Genomic DNA, 18,116 nt, shown 5'->3' with positions numbered 1-18,116 from the left:
AAAAGGTTAGTTGTTGGGGTTGCTGCTTACGGCAACAGGATATAAGCCAAACCATTAAGTTGAAAACATTTAACTCGATCACCTTCAACATCCCAAATGAAAAAAGATCTGGAAAATGCAGGGAGGAGAAAGCACCCTTCAAAACCTGACTATTTTGTTACGGTCGACAATACTTGTTGGTAGATACTACATTATCACTAATAACAGCTAGAGAGCACTTTTTGGCCATGTGTACGGCCAACGTTGCATATATATATATATATATATACATATATATATATATATATATATATGTTACGGCCGCTGCCCTTTCCTCCTTTTTGTTATGTTTTAATTTGTTTTCTCCCCCTGCCTCTGCCAAGCTGCACAGCTCCTTCCTCGTCGACTTCAATTACCTGGGTCCCTGATTGGTGCGGCGTGTCTGGGGCTGGCCAATCCCAGCCGCCCAATCAGGAGGGAACACCTGTAAAAACCCTGCCAGGCTGTCAGTCTGGGCGGCTGATTGTGGGACAGCTCGCCTCTTTGTGTTGTGCAGAGTTGTGTCTGTTGTTAAGCTAACATTAGCTAGCAGCTACCGTGTGGTCTTTGTTGTTTCTTCGTTTGCTGTGTTTTCCTGTGTGGCCAGGGTTTAGTTTTGTGTTTAAACTGTGACTGATTCCGTTAAGTTTCCACACCTAGTTCTTTTATGTTTAGAGACACTAGGTGCAGGGGTGCTGTTTTTGTTGTACTTTGGTTTTAGTAAGTGTAGACAGCCTTTGTTTTCCTTTTTGGTTTTGAGTTAGTTTGGTTATCCATTTTAGCTCCTAGAGCAGGGGTCACCAACCCTGGTCCTCGAGGGCCTGTGTCCCTGCAGGTTTTAGATGTTTCCCTGCTTCAGTGCACCATGATACAAGTGACTGTGTCATTAACAGAATTGTGCAGCCCTGGATGACAAGCTGATGACGATGATTAATTAGAATCAGGTGTGTTAAAGCAGGGAAACATCTAATGCAGGACACCGGCCCTCGAGGACCAGGGTTGGTGACCCCTGTCCTAGAGAGTCCTCTTTCGGTTATATTTTGTTTTTGTTTTAAACAGCACCCACCGGCCCTCTTCCTTGGTTTGGTTTCTTTTCTTTTGTTGTTTTGTTAACCGGTATTCCGGCATTCTTTGTCAACAATAAACTACCTTACCTTATACCAACTGGGTTTTATGTTGCTTCCCTTTCCCCCTGCGAGCCGGGACGTAACTATATATATATATATATATATATATATGTGTATAGCTCTTGGGCAGACCTCACGGATCCACCAACATGCTCGAAACGGACTAGGAATGAAGTATCCACTTATCGAGTCCTACCCCTGAATCTTACATACATTCTTACATATAACAAGACGGGTTTCAATAAGCTTACTTATAAAACACCAGTAACTACTTTAATAACTTTTCAATACAGTGATATAATACTCAATTATATGTATATATAAATATAGTCAAAACAAAACAAACGCCCAGCATTTAGTTGTGCTACTATGCATGCAGGCCAGCTGACAGTCTTGCCAGGGCCCAGGACAAAATAATCTAAGATGGGCCCCCCTGCGCCCGGATCTCTCCTTCTTCCTCTCCTCTCCCTCTGCTCTTCAGGTTTTTATACAAACTAATGGACGTTAACATTAGAGCTAACCAGTTAGGTTAAGTTACAAGGTTGGTAAACGTTGGCTGTTTCTTACCTTGCTCTACGCTGACTTTATTAATTCCAGCTTCACCGTCACCACCCTTTTTAAAATATTTGTGTAGAGAATCTCTGAGGCCTCTATTTTCTTCTTCTCTTCTTCTCTTTTCTCTTTTCTGAGCACCGGACTTGTGCTGATCAGACATTTTGACCGTTCTAATGGTTGAATTAAATGATAACTGCAAATTTTGATCAGCGGCCAAACCAATTTTGTGTTTGGGGTTCTTGACAAACAAGGACAATTAGGAAGAAAACAAATAACAAGCTTTTATGTAACCCAAATACTACATATTTTTTCCACAAATAAGCATATTTTGAAACATTTTGAAAAATGATTCCATAATTTAATGAGAATATTTTTTTAATTTATTTTTTTTACATGTTTATTCGCATCTGTATTTTGAATAGAAATACGCGTAAGGATGGCTGTGTTTTTCACTGACGGTGGAGGGGCAACAAATTTGAAAATGAGTGTTAGTTAAGGGGAAAGTTTTTTTTAATTCCCCTTGACCTTTATTTTGAAATGTCACCAGAACTAGTCCGTGTTGTGCTGCGAGTGATTGTGTTTTTTACTCCGCTGGCGGCGCGTTTCGTCGGGGACGCTGACAGCAGTAATAAGAAGCTTGTGCTCGTGTTGACACGAAAGTAAAACTCCGTCTCTTAATGAAACCAGGTAAAAAACACTGCATCTCATCTCAGTCATGCCACTTCAGTCTGTCTCTTGTTAAAGCGAACTGTGCAGTGACGGAAAACGCACTGTCGTCCACTTTCCAGCAACAGTTTCACTCTTCTGACGCTTTAATGTCGTTTTTCTTTTAATGTGCTTATAGAAAACAAACCGATCTGTGATAGTTGTTTTGTTTTTTGTTTTGTTTTGCTCATGGTGAGATCTAAAAGCCGTCTTTAAAGCGCATTTTAGAGCACTACTTCCGGGATTTGTTGACGTGAAGTGACAAGAAGGGTGTGAAGTTGGAGGTTAAAGGGCGATTCACCTGAATTGTAGAAACTTGTGTCACCTTAAACCTGGTCCATTTAAAGATCCGCAATGCGCTGTTCAGACCTCATAAACACAGAGTACAATACTGTAATTTGCTTGTTAAAACAGTTAAAACGGTTTTTTTGGACAGTTAAACGCATACCTGTCAAGTTATGGATTTAAAAATAAGGCCAACCGAGGTCCAGTATTACATTTTAAGACAGATTTACAAGAAATCTAAAATATCTACCTGTCAATCACTTACAAACTACAATTATGTGCTCTTTATGTACCTTTGTTGACACTGAAATGCTGTGGACATTCCTATGTATGCAATTCCTATAATAGAGCCTAAATGAAAACACAAAGGGGAATTAAAGCACATTTATTTGTTTTAAATATTTTCAGTTTATATACAAATTGATTGTCTTCAAGTGAAACATTAACATTTTCTTTTAATTTGTCATTTTCACTCATGTGGGACTCTGGCTCCCATTTTTAGAAATATTTACATAAAGTCTTTGCTTTTTTAGCAGAACTCTTCTCTCTTGTTACATCCATCCATCTCTGATCTGTTGCTCCGAGTTTGCTTCCGTTGTCGCCACTAACCTCGTGACAACTGCCACCCAGGGCACAGCAGGGGGCAGTTCTCGCGATGTTAGTGACAATTCAGTTTGTAGAGGCACAATAATCCTTTTTAAAAATTATTATATTATAAAATGGGAAATTTACGGGAAAATACTAATACGGGAGGACGGCGGGAGAGAAGGGTAAATACAGTAGTTTCCCGGCCAAAACGGGAGACTTGACAGTTATGGTTAGGCCAGGTCCAAATTAAAAACCACAATCATCCCATAAGGATCCCATAAAAATATATATAACACAGTTTGTGATTCTGGAAATTCTTATTTTATTTTATTTATGCTGAAATCTAGCTAAATCATACAGAATTGATATTGTTGTTTTTAACTGCTTTGGGCTCTCAAAACAAAGCCAGCGTTTCCCACGTGCCCTGAACTCAATTTAAAGTTGTGAGAAGTTGTTGGGTGTCCCGTCCTCTGGACCATCATAACTGCCCACATCCTCTCTGGTTTCCAGCATGGCCGTGTTTGAGAACTGCTCAGTTCTTCTGGAGCTGAAAGGTTTGTCCTTCAAGGAGAAGAAGAAGCTGAAAGCTGCGGTGACGGAGAGCGGTGGCAGCATCTCCTTCGTGATTAACAAGCAGGTCTATGAATAACCATGATGTCTGAGACATGGCAACACACGTGTCCTTCTGTTTAACACAAATCCCATCATGCTCATGCTCCCTCTACATTTCCCGCAGTGCTCTCTGGTGGTGACCGGTGACGTGTCCAGCCTGAGCTCCAACCGGTTGCGCAGCATCCAGAAGCACCAGACGCCGGTGGTGGATGTGGCTTATGTGCACCATTGTGTGGAGAGAGGGGTTCTTCTTCCTGTAGATAAATACAAGCTGGACACTTCATCTTTTTCAGCAGCTCCTCTTCTCTGCCCGCCACGGAGGCGGTCTCTCACCCCTCATAAAGGTATATGGGATAGAAGAGGTCCAAACATTTCCTAAGGAAAGTCTTATCAGGAGGTCAGGTTATGCAGCGTTTCATGTAAACACAGTAAACATGTCAGAAAATAACAGAAAACACAGCAATGAAGTAGAAAAACTTCCGGATTTCATGTAAGTAATTGATGATCTCCGCTATCTAGAGTCCAAAGTCCTGCAGACTGATGCAGCCGCTGATCGATCTGGAGAGCGCGCCGCTCCTCGCGGTCCTACTCTGAGACCAGAGACTCCGGAGCGAGCCGGATTTGATCTGCAGAAGTTGAGGTGAGGGCGAGCGTCGTTCTCCTGAAGTGTTACATCACACTAACCCTCGTCTGGACTCTCGGAGTCTTGACGGACACGTACTGAATAATCGAGCTGATTGTTGGCCTTTTTTAATAAAACATCATCCAACATGTCTGGGAATCTCCAGCTGATATACGTGCCGGTTCATCCGCCAACACTTGCTGAACATTTTGGATTTAGATTTGCGTCAGTGTTTGTGTAAAACGATGCTCCTTGTCGCTTACTTGCAGGATCTACGCTGAAACGGACCTCGATCTCCCACCGTTTCCTGACTGTTTCCAAGTGGCCAAGTATTCCGTCTTCGAGCAGGTGAAGCAGAACTTCTGAGCTCGGTGGCCGTCCTGTTGATGTGGTGCTGCGCTGACCGCTGTGTGTGCATGTTTTTCTCTGCAGCCGAACAGCTGTTGTGTTCTGGAGCTGCAGAGTGTCGCAGCAGAGGAGGGACGGCACTACCGGGTGGTCAGAACCTGCAGGCATGCCACGGCTACGGAGGTAGGATGTCAGTGCTGCTTACCTGTGCAGGTCGTAGCACTCAGTCTGCTGCGGTCCGTCCGTGCTCATCTCTGAATGTGGTTGGACGTGATCTTGTTGAAACCTGTGCGGATGTCCGCTGGACAAGATGTCTTGTGTTGTTACTTTTCTGTGTTAATGCTGCCAGCACAGTGGAAGTGAGCTTTGCCAAGAGCACTGAAGCAACCTGAACCGTCACGGCATCTGGCTGTTGGGTTTATAATCCAGAGGCCTCCAAGTCCAGAGATGGCAACGCCGCCCGGGCTGCAACGAACCCTCGACATTATTTCCTGTTTCAGATAGCGAGATAACATAATCACGACAAAGAGGGTTGACTCAAGGCTCGTTGACAATCTGAGATAACTCGTATTTGGTTCTGTTACCTTTGTCACCTGCTCTGTACAGACCTGGGCGAGAGCAGGTCTGGTTCAGTGAAGCCCGACTTCCTCTCCCTCTTCTCTTTCCTTCATCAAGCTGAAACGGTTTCTTACAGTTCCAGTACACTGATGTGAAACCTATGGAGCTAGAACAGTCTCAATAGTCACAAATGCACAGACCGATTCAAAAATGCACAGACGATTCCTGTCCTAGCTCGAAGCCATGTTGAACTGACTGATATTCACATGCATAATGCGTGGTTTAAATGAGTTAATGTGATTGGATTATGAGTATATTGTCCCCCATGTGGGGTACGTTCTTATGATTGGAGACAAGGATATCTGGTTGCAGATCATTGAGTCTGTCAGTGGGGAGTCTCAAGTTAGGGGAGTCACAAAATTCACAAACAAATGCAGCGAAGTCCACAGACCAAAAACCCTCTGTAAATCAGGTTATATTTGTGTGTGCATTAGAAATACATTTGTGTATCTTGTCCTACGCACGTGTGAATTGTCCTGTGCATTTGCAAATCATCCTGTGCATTTGTGACTACTGAGACTGTTCTAGCTCCATAGAAACCAGACACTCGGGGTTTGTCTCAACTCTGAATTAGTCTTTTAACTTTTTAAACTCCTTCGTTGGTGGAAAATGACCCAATGTTGGACGTGTATTAACAAATAAAAGTGAAGCTGATAAGCGAAAATGTTTCATTTCTTTGGTTCAAACTGTCAGCAAAGAAATAAAAGTCAAAGTAAATCAGAGAATTACTGTTTGTGTTTCCCTTGAACCAGGATTATCCACATTATCCGAATGAAAGAAAACATGGATCCATGCTTCTGCTTGTTCCGACAGAAACCGGCAGTCAAAGACCAGCTGGTGTTTGCGTCCACCTCCGAGGAAGCTCTGGATGTCTATGAGGCTCTGAGGGACTCCCTGGAAGCTTCAGGTCTGCAGGAGAGAAGCAGCCCCCCGCCGCAGGTCCTTGACCTGGGCTCCGCCCCCCTGCAGCAGGTTTGACTCCCTACCCGATGGGAAAACATACAAACACAGCCGAGTCGGGTGAAATCAGGGCCTGGTGCGTTCCCTGTCATGTGACCTCCCCGCTCCGTCCCTCCAGGTCCAGTCCAGTCTCGGTTGAGCAGTTCGGGTGGTTCTTTGGTTCTGTGTTGGGTCATCTGGCAGTGATTCACGCAGTTCGTTCTGACCCCTTCGTTCCTCAGTACAGTCTTGATGTAACTGAACATTTATTTATTATAGACGTGTGGTAGGGCTGGGCGATATGGACCAAAAGTCATATCTCGATATTTTCTAGCTAAATGGCGATACTCGATATATATCTCGATATTTTTTCTGTGCCATAATTGGGGTTTCCCCCTGGGCATTATAGCATAGCATCTCTGTTAGCATCTCTGTTAGCATCTCTGTCAGCTTCATTTTTTTCTGAGGCAAACCCTTAAAAAAACAGTCAGTTTTAATACAAAGCCTCGTGCCAAATGTCACACAGGTTCCTTTATTAACAGAGGTCTGCACAATGTCAAATTTATAAAACAAATGAAATAAAAATAAACTGCCTGCATAGAATAAAAATGCTTCTTGAATAAAATAAAACAAATATCCCTTTCCTGCATAACAATTACATTAAAATACACTGTGCAATTACTACAATGTAGACAGTAACAGGCAGACTTTTCCACTGAGGTTGACAATTGTGCAAATAACAAAACATTTGTGCAAATCTCAAATAAAACGTCAATTTGTCACAAAATAAGCTATATCAAAATCGTAAAAAAAAAAAAAAGATTTTTTTTTTTTTTTTAATAATCGATATAAACGATATAGTCTCGTACCATATCGCGTTTGAAAATATATCGATATATATTAAAATCTCGATATATCGCCCAGCCCTAACGTGTGGTGAGAGACGTGTGTGGCGGACGTTTACTCCGGTCTGTCACCGGCCATGTTTTAGAAATCAGCATCAGACAACCGGCATGCCTACAAACAGCCCTGAATTTTAAACAAATAGCGGCATCATTCATGATGTCATCAACCCAGGTCGTCCTATAGTCTCACCCTTGCTGAGCCTCCTTTTAAGGACGTTACTATGGGAACGTAGGTTATTTTGACACCTTCAGGCGCTTTTAAGAGTCCTACCAACTCTCTTCCTGTGGTTCCAGCCCTGAACATCACTCCACCACCTCCCTGCTGACGTTGCCACCTCGCTGGGACGTGGTGGTCATCCACCAACTATCCAGAGCTCAATCTATCTGTGCCGTCCGGTGTAGCACTGCATTCATCCACTGCATCCGCCCACTGCAGTTGTTTTTCTTTGTAGGCATTGTTGTTTACATACATCCTCAAGCCTCTGGGGGGTCCTGCATCGAGACATTTCCGGGACTCCAGAAGCACCAGCAGCTTATCAAACTTTCACCTGGTCAAATAAAGGTTTAAATAAATAAATAAATAACTACCCATCTGCAGTGGTGGACAGTAACGGAGTAAATTTACTTGAGTACTGTACTTAAGTACATATCCAGAGGATTTGTACTTTACTTGAGTATTAGATTTCTTTGGTACTTATTACTCTTACTTGAATACATTTCCAAGACAAATATTTTTACTTTTACTCGAGTACATTTCTACGAAGGCTGAAAAGTACTTGTTACTTTCAGGTCTGTTCTTTTTTCTTCTTCCCTAAAATCCTATTGGACACAAGCTGTTTTTGTCAAAGGAGGAGACCTATCACAGTGCACGCTCTCCACTGGGATGTACGTAAAGCGGAAATACGTCAAGCCTCCTCAAAACGATACCGCCAAAGTAGCCTGCGTTTGTCAGGTTCATTTGGTTTCAGTTCATGATTGTTAATAAACTCTGCATCATCTGCTGCTTATGATCCCATTCATTTGATTTGTTTTTGGTGTTTCTGCAGGTTTTATATAACATTGTGGTTCTAAAAGCAGCACATCAGTGCAGCTGGTTTGAGAGAGTTAATTCTCAGAAACAAGAGTTAAAAGATCCTTAAATTAATTTAGAAAAAATATAGTAATTTACTGATGTGGAAAATAAGAAATTTACTCTTACTTTTACTTTTACTTAAAGTAAATTTAAAAGCATTTACTTTTGGATACTTAAGTACCTTTTTAAAAGCAAGTACTTTTCTACTCTTACTCGAGAAATATTTTGACTGAGCTACTTTTACTTGTAACGGAGTAAATTTTGACCAGTAGTATTTGTACTCTTACTCAAGTACTGGGGTCGAGTACTCTGTCCACCTCTGCCCATCTGTTACTCATCATACATATTTCACAACTGCTCACTTAATTCGGTGAGTTTGCCTGACAGGGAGTTTGCTCATGACACCTTCATCTGAACGAACCCGCCTGCGATCTGAATGACATGAATCCTTTCACAGGGCGATGATCTCGTTCAATTTCACGTGTAATATCCAATTTTCCAACCTCCTTATAGGTAGTTTCCCGTCAGTTTGGCTCATCTCGCAATCAACCGAACCGGAGATTCATGTGACGTGGACTGACGGGACAATTGGAAAAAAAATACTAACCAAACGTTTAATTGACATTGTATTTGCATGATTTGGAGCATTTGGAGTAATAAACTCTAGCACGCTGTGTTGAAGGCTGTGCTGTCCATCCATCAGGACATAGGCGTAGCGGTTCTGTTTCTGTAGACTTGCCAAAACACCCGCGTTCTGTTCTGAGTGGGCAAAGATGTTTCAGACACAAGGAATCAACTTTTTTTTGTTTGATTTTTTTTGATCGACAGCTGCTGCTGGAGGAGAAGCTGAACACAGGGAGCCTGTCACAGGAAGTGGGCGTGTTTGTGGAGCTGCTGTGGGCGGAGTCTCTGGGCTGTCTCGGCAACATCCTTCGAGTTTCACTGGACAAGCTCAGCCTCAACGATGTGAGGGTTTTCTCTGGACTGATATTAAAAATGAGCTGAAAGCAACACAAGACTTCCAACTTGGTGCGTGTGTGTGTGTGTCTGTACGTGTGCGTAGGTCAGCAGGGCGGAGGGCTTGCTGCTTCAGACTCAGAAGCAGCTGAGGGCGGGGAACCAGGCGGAGGCCTCGTCTCTCCTGGACGATGTCTACACCCTGCTGCCTCATAGAGAGCCCTGCGCCTCGCCCCCCAGCGCCAGGTTTCTCTCTCAGAAGCTGGATCTCTGTCAGGTACCACAAGCTCTCCACGACGCATGCATGTCTGCTGCTGTAGGACGCATCAAGCTAAACCTCCGGTCAACACGGAGGGATGACGACGTGAGACGTGCAGCCGTCAGATTAGAGAGTTAGAAACAAACCAGAGGAAAGATTGGAAACAGCTGACGGATCATGTTCTCTTCTTTACTTAAAACATTTAATCCAAATTTGAAGAAGCACAATCTAATTTCTGAAGTGGCTACTGTACATGACTGTTTCCGTGGTGACTGAGTAGTGTTTTTGAGATTAATTTTGATTGAAGGATAGAAAAGAGTTGGTAACCATGGGATTACACACTGAGCCTGCATTCACAATGCCATCATTCGGTCTTTTTATCTTCTTTCCAGCTGATCCGAGATGTTCTGAATGTGAATGAGATGAACCTGTGGACCTCTGTGCCGTCCTCACTGGGGAAGCACCGCGCTCTGAGGTGCAGCATCGAGGCCGTCGCGCCTGACAGCTCAGAGTTCCAGGACGTCTCCCGCCGGCTGCACGGCAGGTCGGAGGGCTTTTGACAAGAGGAATGCAGATTTCTCTCAGACATGGTGACGAGCTTTGAAACTAAATCTTTCACACTTGTGTTGCAGCCCGGTGCAGATCCAGAAGATTATGCGTGTCAGCAGGGGGGTGGAGCTTCAGACTTTTAAAAGTGATCTTGGGAACATTAAGCCGCTCCTCCACTCGTCTTCCTCCAAAAACTTTGTAGGAATCTTGTCTCGGTGAGCTCAAACACACAGAATACCATCAGCTGCTTAAAAGAGACACTTCCCTATTCCTTCTCTACAATCTGACAGTTTGCTGAAATGTTAATTTTAAAGACCATAACATGATCAAAGGACTCCTTTTCTCCTATTTAAGGGTGGAGTCAGTCCTCCACTCCACCCCTTTTCCTGTTTAAATAGCTGTTCTGTCCTGCCCAGTTCAGAGGTACAGCAATGCAGCAAGTTGTGAATCTGTAGATAGAAATTAATATAAAGAAGCTGGATAAATCTACTCCGGTCTGGGTCTGTGATGTCACAGAACACTGCCCCCTAAATTACATATTTTTAGGCTGAGGATAACTCATACAAGGTGACAAGATAACGCTATGTTGGAGTCTCTGGTTTAGTAGTCACCTCCGATTATTCTCTCATCCACAATTATTATCTTTCACAAAAATGGATGCATCTATAAAAGAACACAGCTACAATATAAAGATAAAGACTCATCGCTAGCGCTTGGGGATCTATTATGATCCACCTCTACTCCAAGATGTTACCTTACATCAACCTTCAGCCCTCTGAATTATTCTTTGTAGCAGAGGTGTAGTATTTATGTGTGTACTTCAGAGGCCCCAAATCTAATTAATAAATATTTACATATTTATAGTAGATACATTTGAAAATCTTCTGAACATTCACTTAAAAGAATAGGTTATTAATCCTCGAAGGGAGATCCAGAGGCTCCAGAACAGGGCCTGTCTTGTCTTGAAGTCACTGGCCCCTCCCATAATGGATGTACCCTCCACGACAGACAAAGAAGATATACAACCTCTTGCTGCAAACGCCAAGGACCAAAACATCATGGAAAGTAAAGCTGCGTTCTTTCAGAATAACAATAGTAAAAAAGTTCAATGGATCTTTAGCGTTAGATGCCCTAAAGTGATCACATTTGGACAAAATAAAAGCGTCTCCAGTATAGACCCCTGAGGCACCCCTCACAAAAGAGGAGGATGTGTGATCTCCAGATTCGTCAACTATAACCCTCATAAAACATGCAAGTCCGTCATTGGTGTCTGTATGGCGTCCTCAGCGGCCTGCTGCTTCCTCGTGTGGGTGTGGAGCATCATGGGATCGACAGAACGGACGTCGGTAATCTGGGCAGTGGAATCTACTTCAGTGACGCCATGAGGTCGGTGCAGAATTCTGGACCAGGATGGTCTGGTTTTGTTTTCATTGTAATGAACCGGAGCACAGCGTTTATTGAGATGAAACAAATGTGAGGGCTGCTTTGATCCTCGGGGCATTTGTGTCCACAGCACCAGTCTGAAATACTCCAAACCCGGAGGGACAGACGGCTCTCGGCTGCTGCTCGTGTGTGACGTTGCACTGGGAAAGTGCAGGGATCTCTATAGGAGAGACCTGACGCTGACCCGGGCCCCAGAGGGCCATCACAGTGTGCATGGGGTCCGCCGCACCCACAACACCCCGTCTGACTTTGAGGTAAGAGGGCCTGCACGTAGCAACAAACGGGGCCACAGATTAGCTGCTCATGCTTCTATGTGAGGACGCGTTAGCGTCACCTGTATGTGGAGTTCTTGTGGTCATTCTGACACCTGGATGCTTCCTCGTGTTGTCCAGGATGATGAGTACGTGGTCTACAGTCCCGATCAGGTCAAGCTCAAGTATGTGGTCCAGTTCAACGTAGAGGGGGATGAGCTGAAGGACTTCAGTCCTGCAGTCAACACATCAGCTCCACCGGGTCGGTCCTGCCCAGACCAAGGTGACGGCTGCACACGTGCACCACATCCCATCATGCAGTATACGTGCTTGTAAACTTTGGAATATCGGATGGTGGATGGATGGATGGATGGATGGATGGGAAATTCCTTTTGTTTCATCAGGAAATAATTTATCAAAAAGTAACTGAAGTAAAAGTACTTGAGGCAGGATCCAATAAAAAAGTGACTAAATAAGAAAGAATAAAATGATGAAAGCTATAAAGCACGTGGCGTTGTGGTTGAGGATGTATAGCATGAATGCAGAAAGGTTTAGGTTCCCTGTGTGCAAACGGAAGTTTAGCTAAATTTGCAGGACGACGGGACTCCAGAACCCCGAGTTCTGGTTGCCTGTCTGAGGTGCAGCGTTTCTGCAAACGGCAGGAAGGATGCATCTGTCCTCGTAGCGCTGCGGCTGGTTCACGCTGCTGGAGACGAAGCTCCACTGCCATATCCCGGGTGTGAAGGGCGATCCACAACGGAGCCCCTCCACCTCTCTTTCAAAAGTGCCAGGTTTGAGCCCGATCACCAGCGTTCTGTTGACCTGATTGCAGCCCACGGCTCTGGTGCTGCCCACCTCAGTACACCACGTCCTGCTGCAGACGCCGACAGATCTGAGCTTCCTCAGTGTCGGCTCAGTTTTTTCTTGTACGTCAACATGGATCCTTTTCTTGCTCTCCTCCAAAAACAGAGGCTTAATTTTGGTCTTGATCTAAATTATGGTTTGACGTGTCCTGTACAACCACTTTGTCCCACCAGAGACGCCCTTGAAGACTTGTTCTCCAGCCAGCATGTCCACATGTCCTGATGTGTGTGTGTGTGTGTGTGTGTGTGTGTGCGCAGATGTCAGCATGGACGATGATGGCGTTGAGGTCGTTGGAAACCCTCTGGATGATGTGACGGCTGGACTGCTGGACAGCTCTGGACAGAAGCTCCCCCTGCAGGCCGTCCACGTGAAGTGCAAACTGATGGATCTGCTCTCTCAGGTGAAGAACTGGTCCTGGGTCTAGTTGGATGATTTGATCTCAAGCCTGACCCAAGCGCCTGTCTCGTGTCCTCGGTCAGGTCGTCATTTTCCAGAAGTACACCAATCAGAGCTCTGTGCCCATCGAGGCCAAGTACGTCTTCCCTCTGGATGATTCTGCAGCTGTGTGTGGATTTGAAGCTTTCATCAATGGGAAGCACGTGGTCGGGAAGGTAACCGGACTGTTTCCAGGCACTGTCCACATCCACCAGTCCAGTCCAGAGTGAACTAATGTGTGTTTGTACGCGTGTCTTCTCCGCCCAGGTGAAGGAGAAAGAGAAGGCTCGTAAGGAGTACAAACAGGCTATCGAGCGAGGTCACGGCGCGTACCTCATGGACCAGGACGCCCCCGTACGTCTGTCGTTACTCTGACCGCCAACCAAACTCCTCCCTCCAGCTTTTTTGACGTTGTCGTCTTTGTCTCTGCAGGATGTGTTCAGCATCAGCGTGGGAAACCTGCCGCCCGGAGCCTCCGTCCTCATCAAGGTGACTTATGTGAGCGAGCTGGTAGTCAGAGATGGGAGCATTCTGTTCTCTTTGCCCGGGAGCGTGGCACCGTGGCAGGAGAGCGCAGCGCTCAACCAGACCACGCAGGTAAGGGGCGGAGCAAGCAAAGTGTTGAAGAATGAAACGCTGCCGTTTATTTTCTGCTTTTTGTTCTTCTACATCATTTAATTAATTTAAAATTTGTTATTTAAAAAGAAAAGACTACTAATGTGTGTTTGTTTGCTTTTGACTTGACAGGTGACTGTGGAAAAGGTGTGCGTGACTGATGAGGCGACAAGTTCGAAGTGAGTGACATGAGCGCGTAGAGTTAAACAGTTTTGACCTCCAGAGATCCAGTGAATCCCGCGTTCAGAGTAAAAGGTGCCGCAGGATGTTTTCACATGTTGGCTCTTCACGTCACGGTGCTTCTCCACTAGGGGTGGGTATTGGGAAGGACCTCACGATACGATACGCATCACGATACTTGAGCCACGATACGATACACATTGCGATATCCCGATTATGCGATATCCCGATTATTATATTCTACATAGTTCACCGAAAAATTTAAAAATGCATTACACATCTTAAAATCCAACTTTTATATATGTACATCAGATGATAGTGATGGATCTTAAAATCCGAGTTGCACGTTCATCAGATTATAGTGACAATTCATGGGACAAACTGAGTCAAAACAATGTTTTATTATAACTATACAAGCTAAAGTTACAACTTATTTGTATATGTTTTTCATATTATTTACATCATATGAAATTAACATTAAATTTAGTATGAGGTTGCTTTAATTATGTGGCAAATGATAATAAACACAAGAAAGATGGGTACTAAAACCAAGGACAGGCACAGTGATCAGTCAGTATAGATATAAATCCATAAATAAATAAACCTGTCCATTATTTTTCATTTTTTAAGGACAGGCAATTGTGTTATATAAAAAATAAATTATAAAATGAAATAAAACGTGAAATAAAACCTGAGCTCAGTGCAGGGCCCTCCCAGGGTTGGTAGAGAGTGGCAATGCCTAGGACTGTCACTTAGGTAGGAGCACTGGGTGATATAATGGGAAAAAAATCGATATTAAAATTTTGAATATCGATATTGAATCGGCTGGAAAAGTATCGCGATATATTGCCATATCGATATTTTTGCCCACCCCTATTCTCCACTGTTATCAGCATCTCCTCCTCACGTTGTGGCTGGTCATGCACTAGGTGTGTTGAGATGCTCATTGTGTCATTTCTGTCTTGAAGAGAGTTCACACTGGACGTGTCGGTTGAGATGCCCCACGAGATCTCCGGTCTGCGCTGCATCACTCACAAAGTCAAGATGAAGGTGACGGCGGTCTTCTTCCACTTAACTCTCGCGACTTTACCGTCACGTGACTGACTTAATGTCACAAGTAGAGCGTCAAATCAAACAATGGAGGTTTTGATGCTAATGTTGCACTTTCTCTTGTAGAAAATAACTTCATTTTTCCTAGCTAACCATCGGTTCTGTTGTAAATGATGTGATCAGTTTTACTTTTGCTGATGCAGAAGACTGAGTGTAAGGCAGTGGTCAGCGTGCTCCCGGATCAGGTCCTGGGTCCAGACGGTTTCCAGCTGTCCATCAGCCTGTCTGAGGTCCACCTTCCCAGGATGTGGGTGGAGAAACACCCCGACAAGGACAGTCAGGTCCGTCCGTCTGTCTGCCTCTCCTCGCTGCTCCTGGGATGGTCCAGCGAGTCTTTCTTAGACCTTCTCCTGCTCTCCCCTGCAGGCCTGCATGCTGGTTTTCTACCCAGACTTCGAAATGGGCTCCGGTTCAGCAGCCGAGGAAGTCATCTTGTTGCTGGACACGTCCGAGTCCATGAGAGGGGGGTCGCTCCAGCACGCCCGCAGAATCGCCCTGCAGGTTCTCAGGAATCTCGGCGGCAACTGCAGACTCAACGTGGTTTTGTTTGGCACAGGTTGGTGATACAAGGTCGATGAGACAAAAACGAAAAGATCCAGACATACATAAGTTCATCTTTTGAATGCATGAAACCAATATTATAAATCTACCCTCTGGGACTCTACATGAGTGTCTTTTACAATAAAATTCACATTCTTGTTAATGAGAATAGCCACTCCTCTTTGTCTGGAGTTGTAACAGGCTGAGAACACATGAGGATTTTGCTGTAAAAGAGTGTTGTCTATTATTGTGACGACGATAAGATCACAGTATATGGCAAAAAAAAAAAACGTTAAGGTTACAATTACATTCTTTTTCTCGCCACAGTATTTGAAGAATCTGCTCCTGAAGCATGAAGAAACAATTTGGTTTTCCTGACTGCTGTTGTATTTGTGGCATTCAGATCACACAGACGCGTTCCTGACAGCACGGCCGCTCGTTGAGGTTCGGCAGGCTGCCGAAGACTTCATCAAGGTCTGTTTTTACTGCAGGATGTTTCAAAATAATGGTGATATTATTACTTCTGATAGATGCAGAGTATCTAAAATCATCCCAGAATTTCAGAATAAAAGTATTTTATCACAAAATAATATTGGTTTCTGCAGAACAATGCCTTGTTTATGGAAAATGTCACAAACGCTGTATGACATCAAAATTCACAGGACAACAGTGATGAGGCCTGAACCATACAGCCTTTAGGAGTGTTTTGTAAATGAAACAACCTGAAGCATCCTTATAAACAGCTTTACCACGAGGGAGGCGGATTATTGTGTCAGCAGAAAAATACTCTGTATTTTATTGTCTCAGCGTGGATGTTGGACATCAGCTATAAAATTAGCTGAGTGGATTTCAATAAAGTTGTCTTTGAGTGCTGTTAGGGTTAGGGTCTCTCCAGCTCCAGATGTCATCATTTCATTGATGCTCCGTTCCTCTGCCTCCCGTCAGCGTTCCCCTCCAGCAGGGGGCAGCACGGAGCTGTGGCGGCCCCTGCGAGCTCTCAGTCTGCTGCCGCCGTCCCGCGGCGTCAGGAACCTGCTGCTGCTGTCGGACGGCCACATCCAGAACGCAGCCTTCACCCTGCAGCTGCTCAGGGACGGCTCTCGGCACAGCCGGCTCTTCACCTGCGGCCTCAGGTGCGAACCACTGCAGAAGGAGCTGCAATGCCCAGCGGAGGCAGGTGGAGGTTCCACGTGCACTCATCTTTTTTGTGATTTCAGCTCGACGGCCAATCGCCACATGCTGAGAGCCCTCGCGCAGGCCGGAGGCGGAGCTTATGAATTCTTCGACACAAAAACTAAACACAACTGGGCAGAGAAGGTGAGAAAATATCTTTGAAACTAGTATAAGAGGTGTTTTCTGATCAGGTATATACTTTATACCTTACTATTCATCAGAAGTTAAATTGAAGATCGAGGTACCAACTATTTGTTCAGGAACAGTCACGTAGTGGATTACACCAGTGATACACCTGTCAAACGTCTATCAGTAAACCCTGAGCTTCTCCCCAGAGCTTCTCTCCAGGGCATTTCTTCCAGCCCTCTGAGTTTTGTTTAAAAATCTTGAGATTGATTCATTGATGTTTCTGATTTTTGGGGGAGGGGGGTCTTGATGACCCCCACAAAAACTGCACAGCGGATGCCGCGTTCAAAGCTGGGTTCCAACTTCTGAATGGAGAAGAAAAACTGTAAAATGTGGCGGATTCTGATGTCCTCAACCTTTTACGCGCATGTTTTTGTAGGTGGTGTGTCAGGTGAAGCGCATGTCGTCTCCTGGGTGCAGCTCGGTGTCGGTGAAGTGGCAGCAGTTCAACCCAACAGCTCCTCCTCCCGTTCAGGCCCCAAGGCAGCTGCACGCCCTCTTCAACGACTGTCATGCGCTGGTCTACGGATTTGTGCCGCACTGCACTCAGGTGGGCCGCGTTTCCCTCGACTGTCCCCCAAACTTTGTTGTAGTTGCGTCAGGGTGGAACAGTTAACGTGCCATGAAAGTAAAGGTTTTCATGCTGTCTTGCACGCAGGCGACTCTTCTTGGAAACCTGAGCGGGCAGGAGCTGAAGACCGTGGTGTCGACGAGTGAGCTGCAGAAGACCAGTGGCACCGTAAGATCAGTCGTTCACACTCATCCGTGGTGGCAGCCGTGAAATCCGTCGGAAGGCCGGCCACTTAACAAACAACCAAACAGAAACTGCTGTCTTGTGTGTTTTTAGTTTGTTCACAAGCTCACGGCGAGAGCTCTCATCCGGGATTACGAGGACGGAAACCTGGACACTGGTGAAGCTGACCACGAGGTGTGTTCGTGTGTCACGCAGCATCCTCACTGACGGGTGTCGCATCGCAAATTAACGTGCCCTTGCTCTTTCAGGGTAAGAAAGCAGAGCTGAAGTCCTTCATCACTGAGCTGAGCAAAGAGTTCTCCATCCTGTCTCAGTTCACCAGCTTTGTGGCCGTCGAGGAGAGGGTTTGTGTTTGATGTTTGAGCGACACTCTGGATTTGAAGGATTTGTTTGAGCTGACAAGGTC

The 18,116-nt window shown here is 44.9% G+C and overlaps 1 protein-coding gene across 2 annotated transcripts in view; it reads left to right on the top strand.

The window, feature by feature from the left end:
• The first annotated feature begins 2,262 nt into the window (after positions 1-2,262).
• parp4 (poly (ADP-ribose) polymerase family, member 4) overlaps positions 2,263-18,116 on the top strand; it is a 29,629-nt gene continuing 13,775 nt past the window's right edge. For both annotated transcript variants that reach the window (XM_061724091.1, XM_061724090.1), the window contains exons 1-29: positions 2,263-2,387; positions 3,789-3,915; positions 4,015-4,234; positions 4,410-4,530; positions 4,782-4,860; positions 4,945-5,043; positions 6,292-6,450; positions 9,223-9,360; positions 9,458-9,628; positions 10,003-10,154; positions 10,243-10,374; positions 11,447-11,545; positions 11,673-11,856; positions 11,995-12,136; positions 12,975-13,117; positions 13,197-13,328; positions 13,420-13,506; positions 13,585-13,749; positions 13,900-13,946; positions 14,916-14,997; positions 15,201-15,338; positions 15,424-15,613; positions 16,001-16,071; positions 16,543-16,730; positions 16,815-16,914; positions 17,336-17,506; positions 17,615-17,695; positions 17,804-17,884; positions 17,959-18,054. In XM_061724091.1, the coding sequence (XP_061580075.1) occupies positions 3,790-3,915; positions 4,015-4,234; positions 4,410-4,530; positions 4,782-4,860; positions 4,945-5,043; positions 6,292-6,450; positions 9,223-9,360; positions 9,458-9,628; positions 10,003-10,154; positions 10,243-10,374; positions 11,447-11,545; positions 11,673-11,856; positions 11,995-12,136; positions 12,975-13,117; positions 13,197-13,328; positions 13,420-13,506; positions 13,585-13,749; positions 13,900-13,946; positions 14,916-14,997; positions 15,201-15,338; positions 15,424-15,613; positions 16,001-16,071; positions 16,543-16,730; positions 16,815-16,914; positions 17,336-17,506; positions 17,615-17,695; positions 17,804-17,884; positions 17,959-18,054 (3,594 nt within the window). In that variant the 5' untranslated portion in view covers positions 2,263-2,387; position 3,789. The remainder of the gene's footprint in view (positions 2,388-3,788; positions 3,916-4,014; positions 4,235-4,409; positions 4,531-4,781; positions 4,861-4,944; positions 5,044-6,291; positions 6,451-9,222; positions 9,361-9,457; positions 9,629-10,002; positions 10,155-10,242; positions 10,375-11,446; positions 11,546-11,672; positions 11,857-11,994; positions 12,137-12,974; positions 13,118-13,196; positions 13,329-13,419; positions 13,507-13,584; positions 13,750-13,899; positions 13,947-14,915; positions 14,998-15,200; positions 15,339-15,423; positions 15,614-16,000; positions 16,072-16,542; positions 16,731-16,814; positions 16,915-17,335; positions 17,507-17,614; positions 17,696-17,803; positions 17,885-17,958; positions 18,055-18,116) is intronic.

Source organism: Cololabis saira, chromosome 6 (assembly GCF_033807715.1).
Source record: "Cololabis saira isolate AMF1-May2022 chromosome 6, fColSai1.1, whole genome shotgun sequence".
In the NCBI taxonomy this organism is placed as follows: Eukaryota; Metazoa; Chordata; class Actinopteri; order Beloniformes; family Belonidae; genus Cololabis; species Cololabis saira.
Note: the sequence above shows the minus strand (reverse complement) of the source record. Positions and strands in the feature narration are given on the sequence as shown.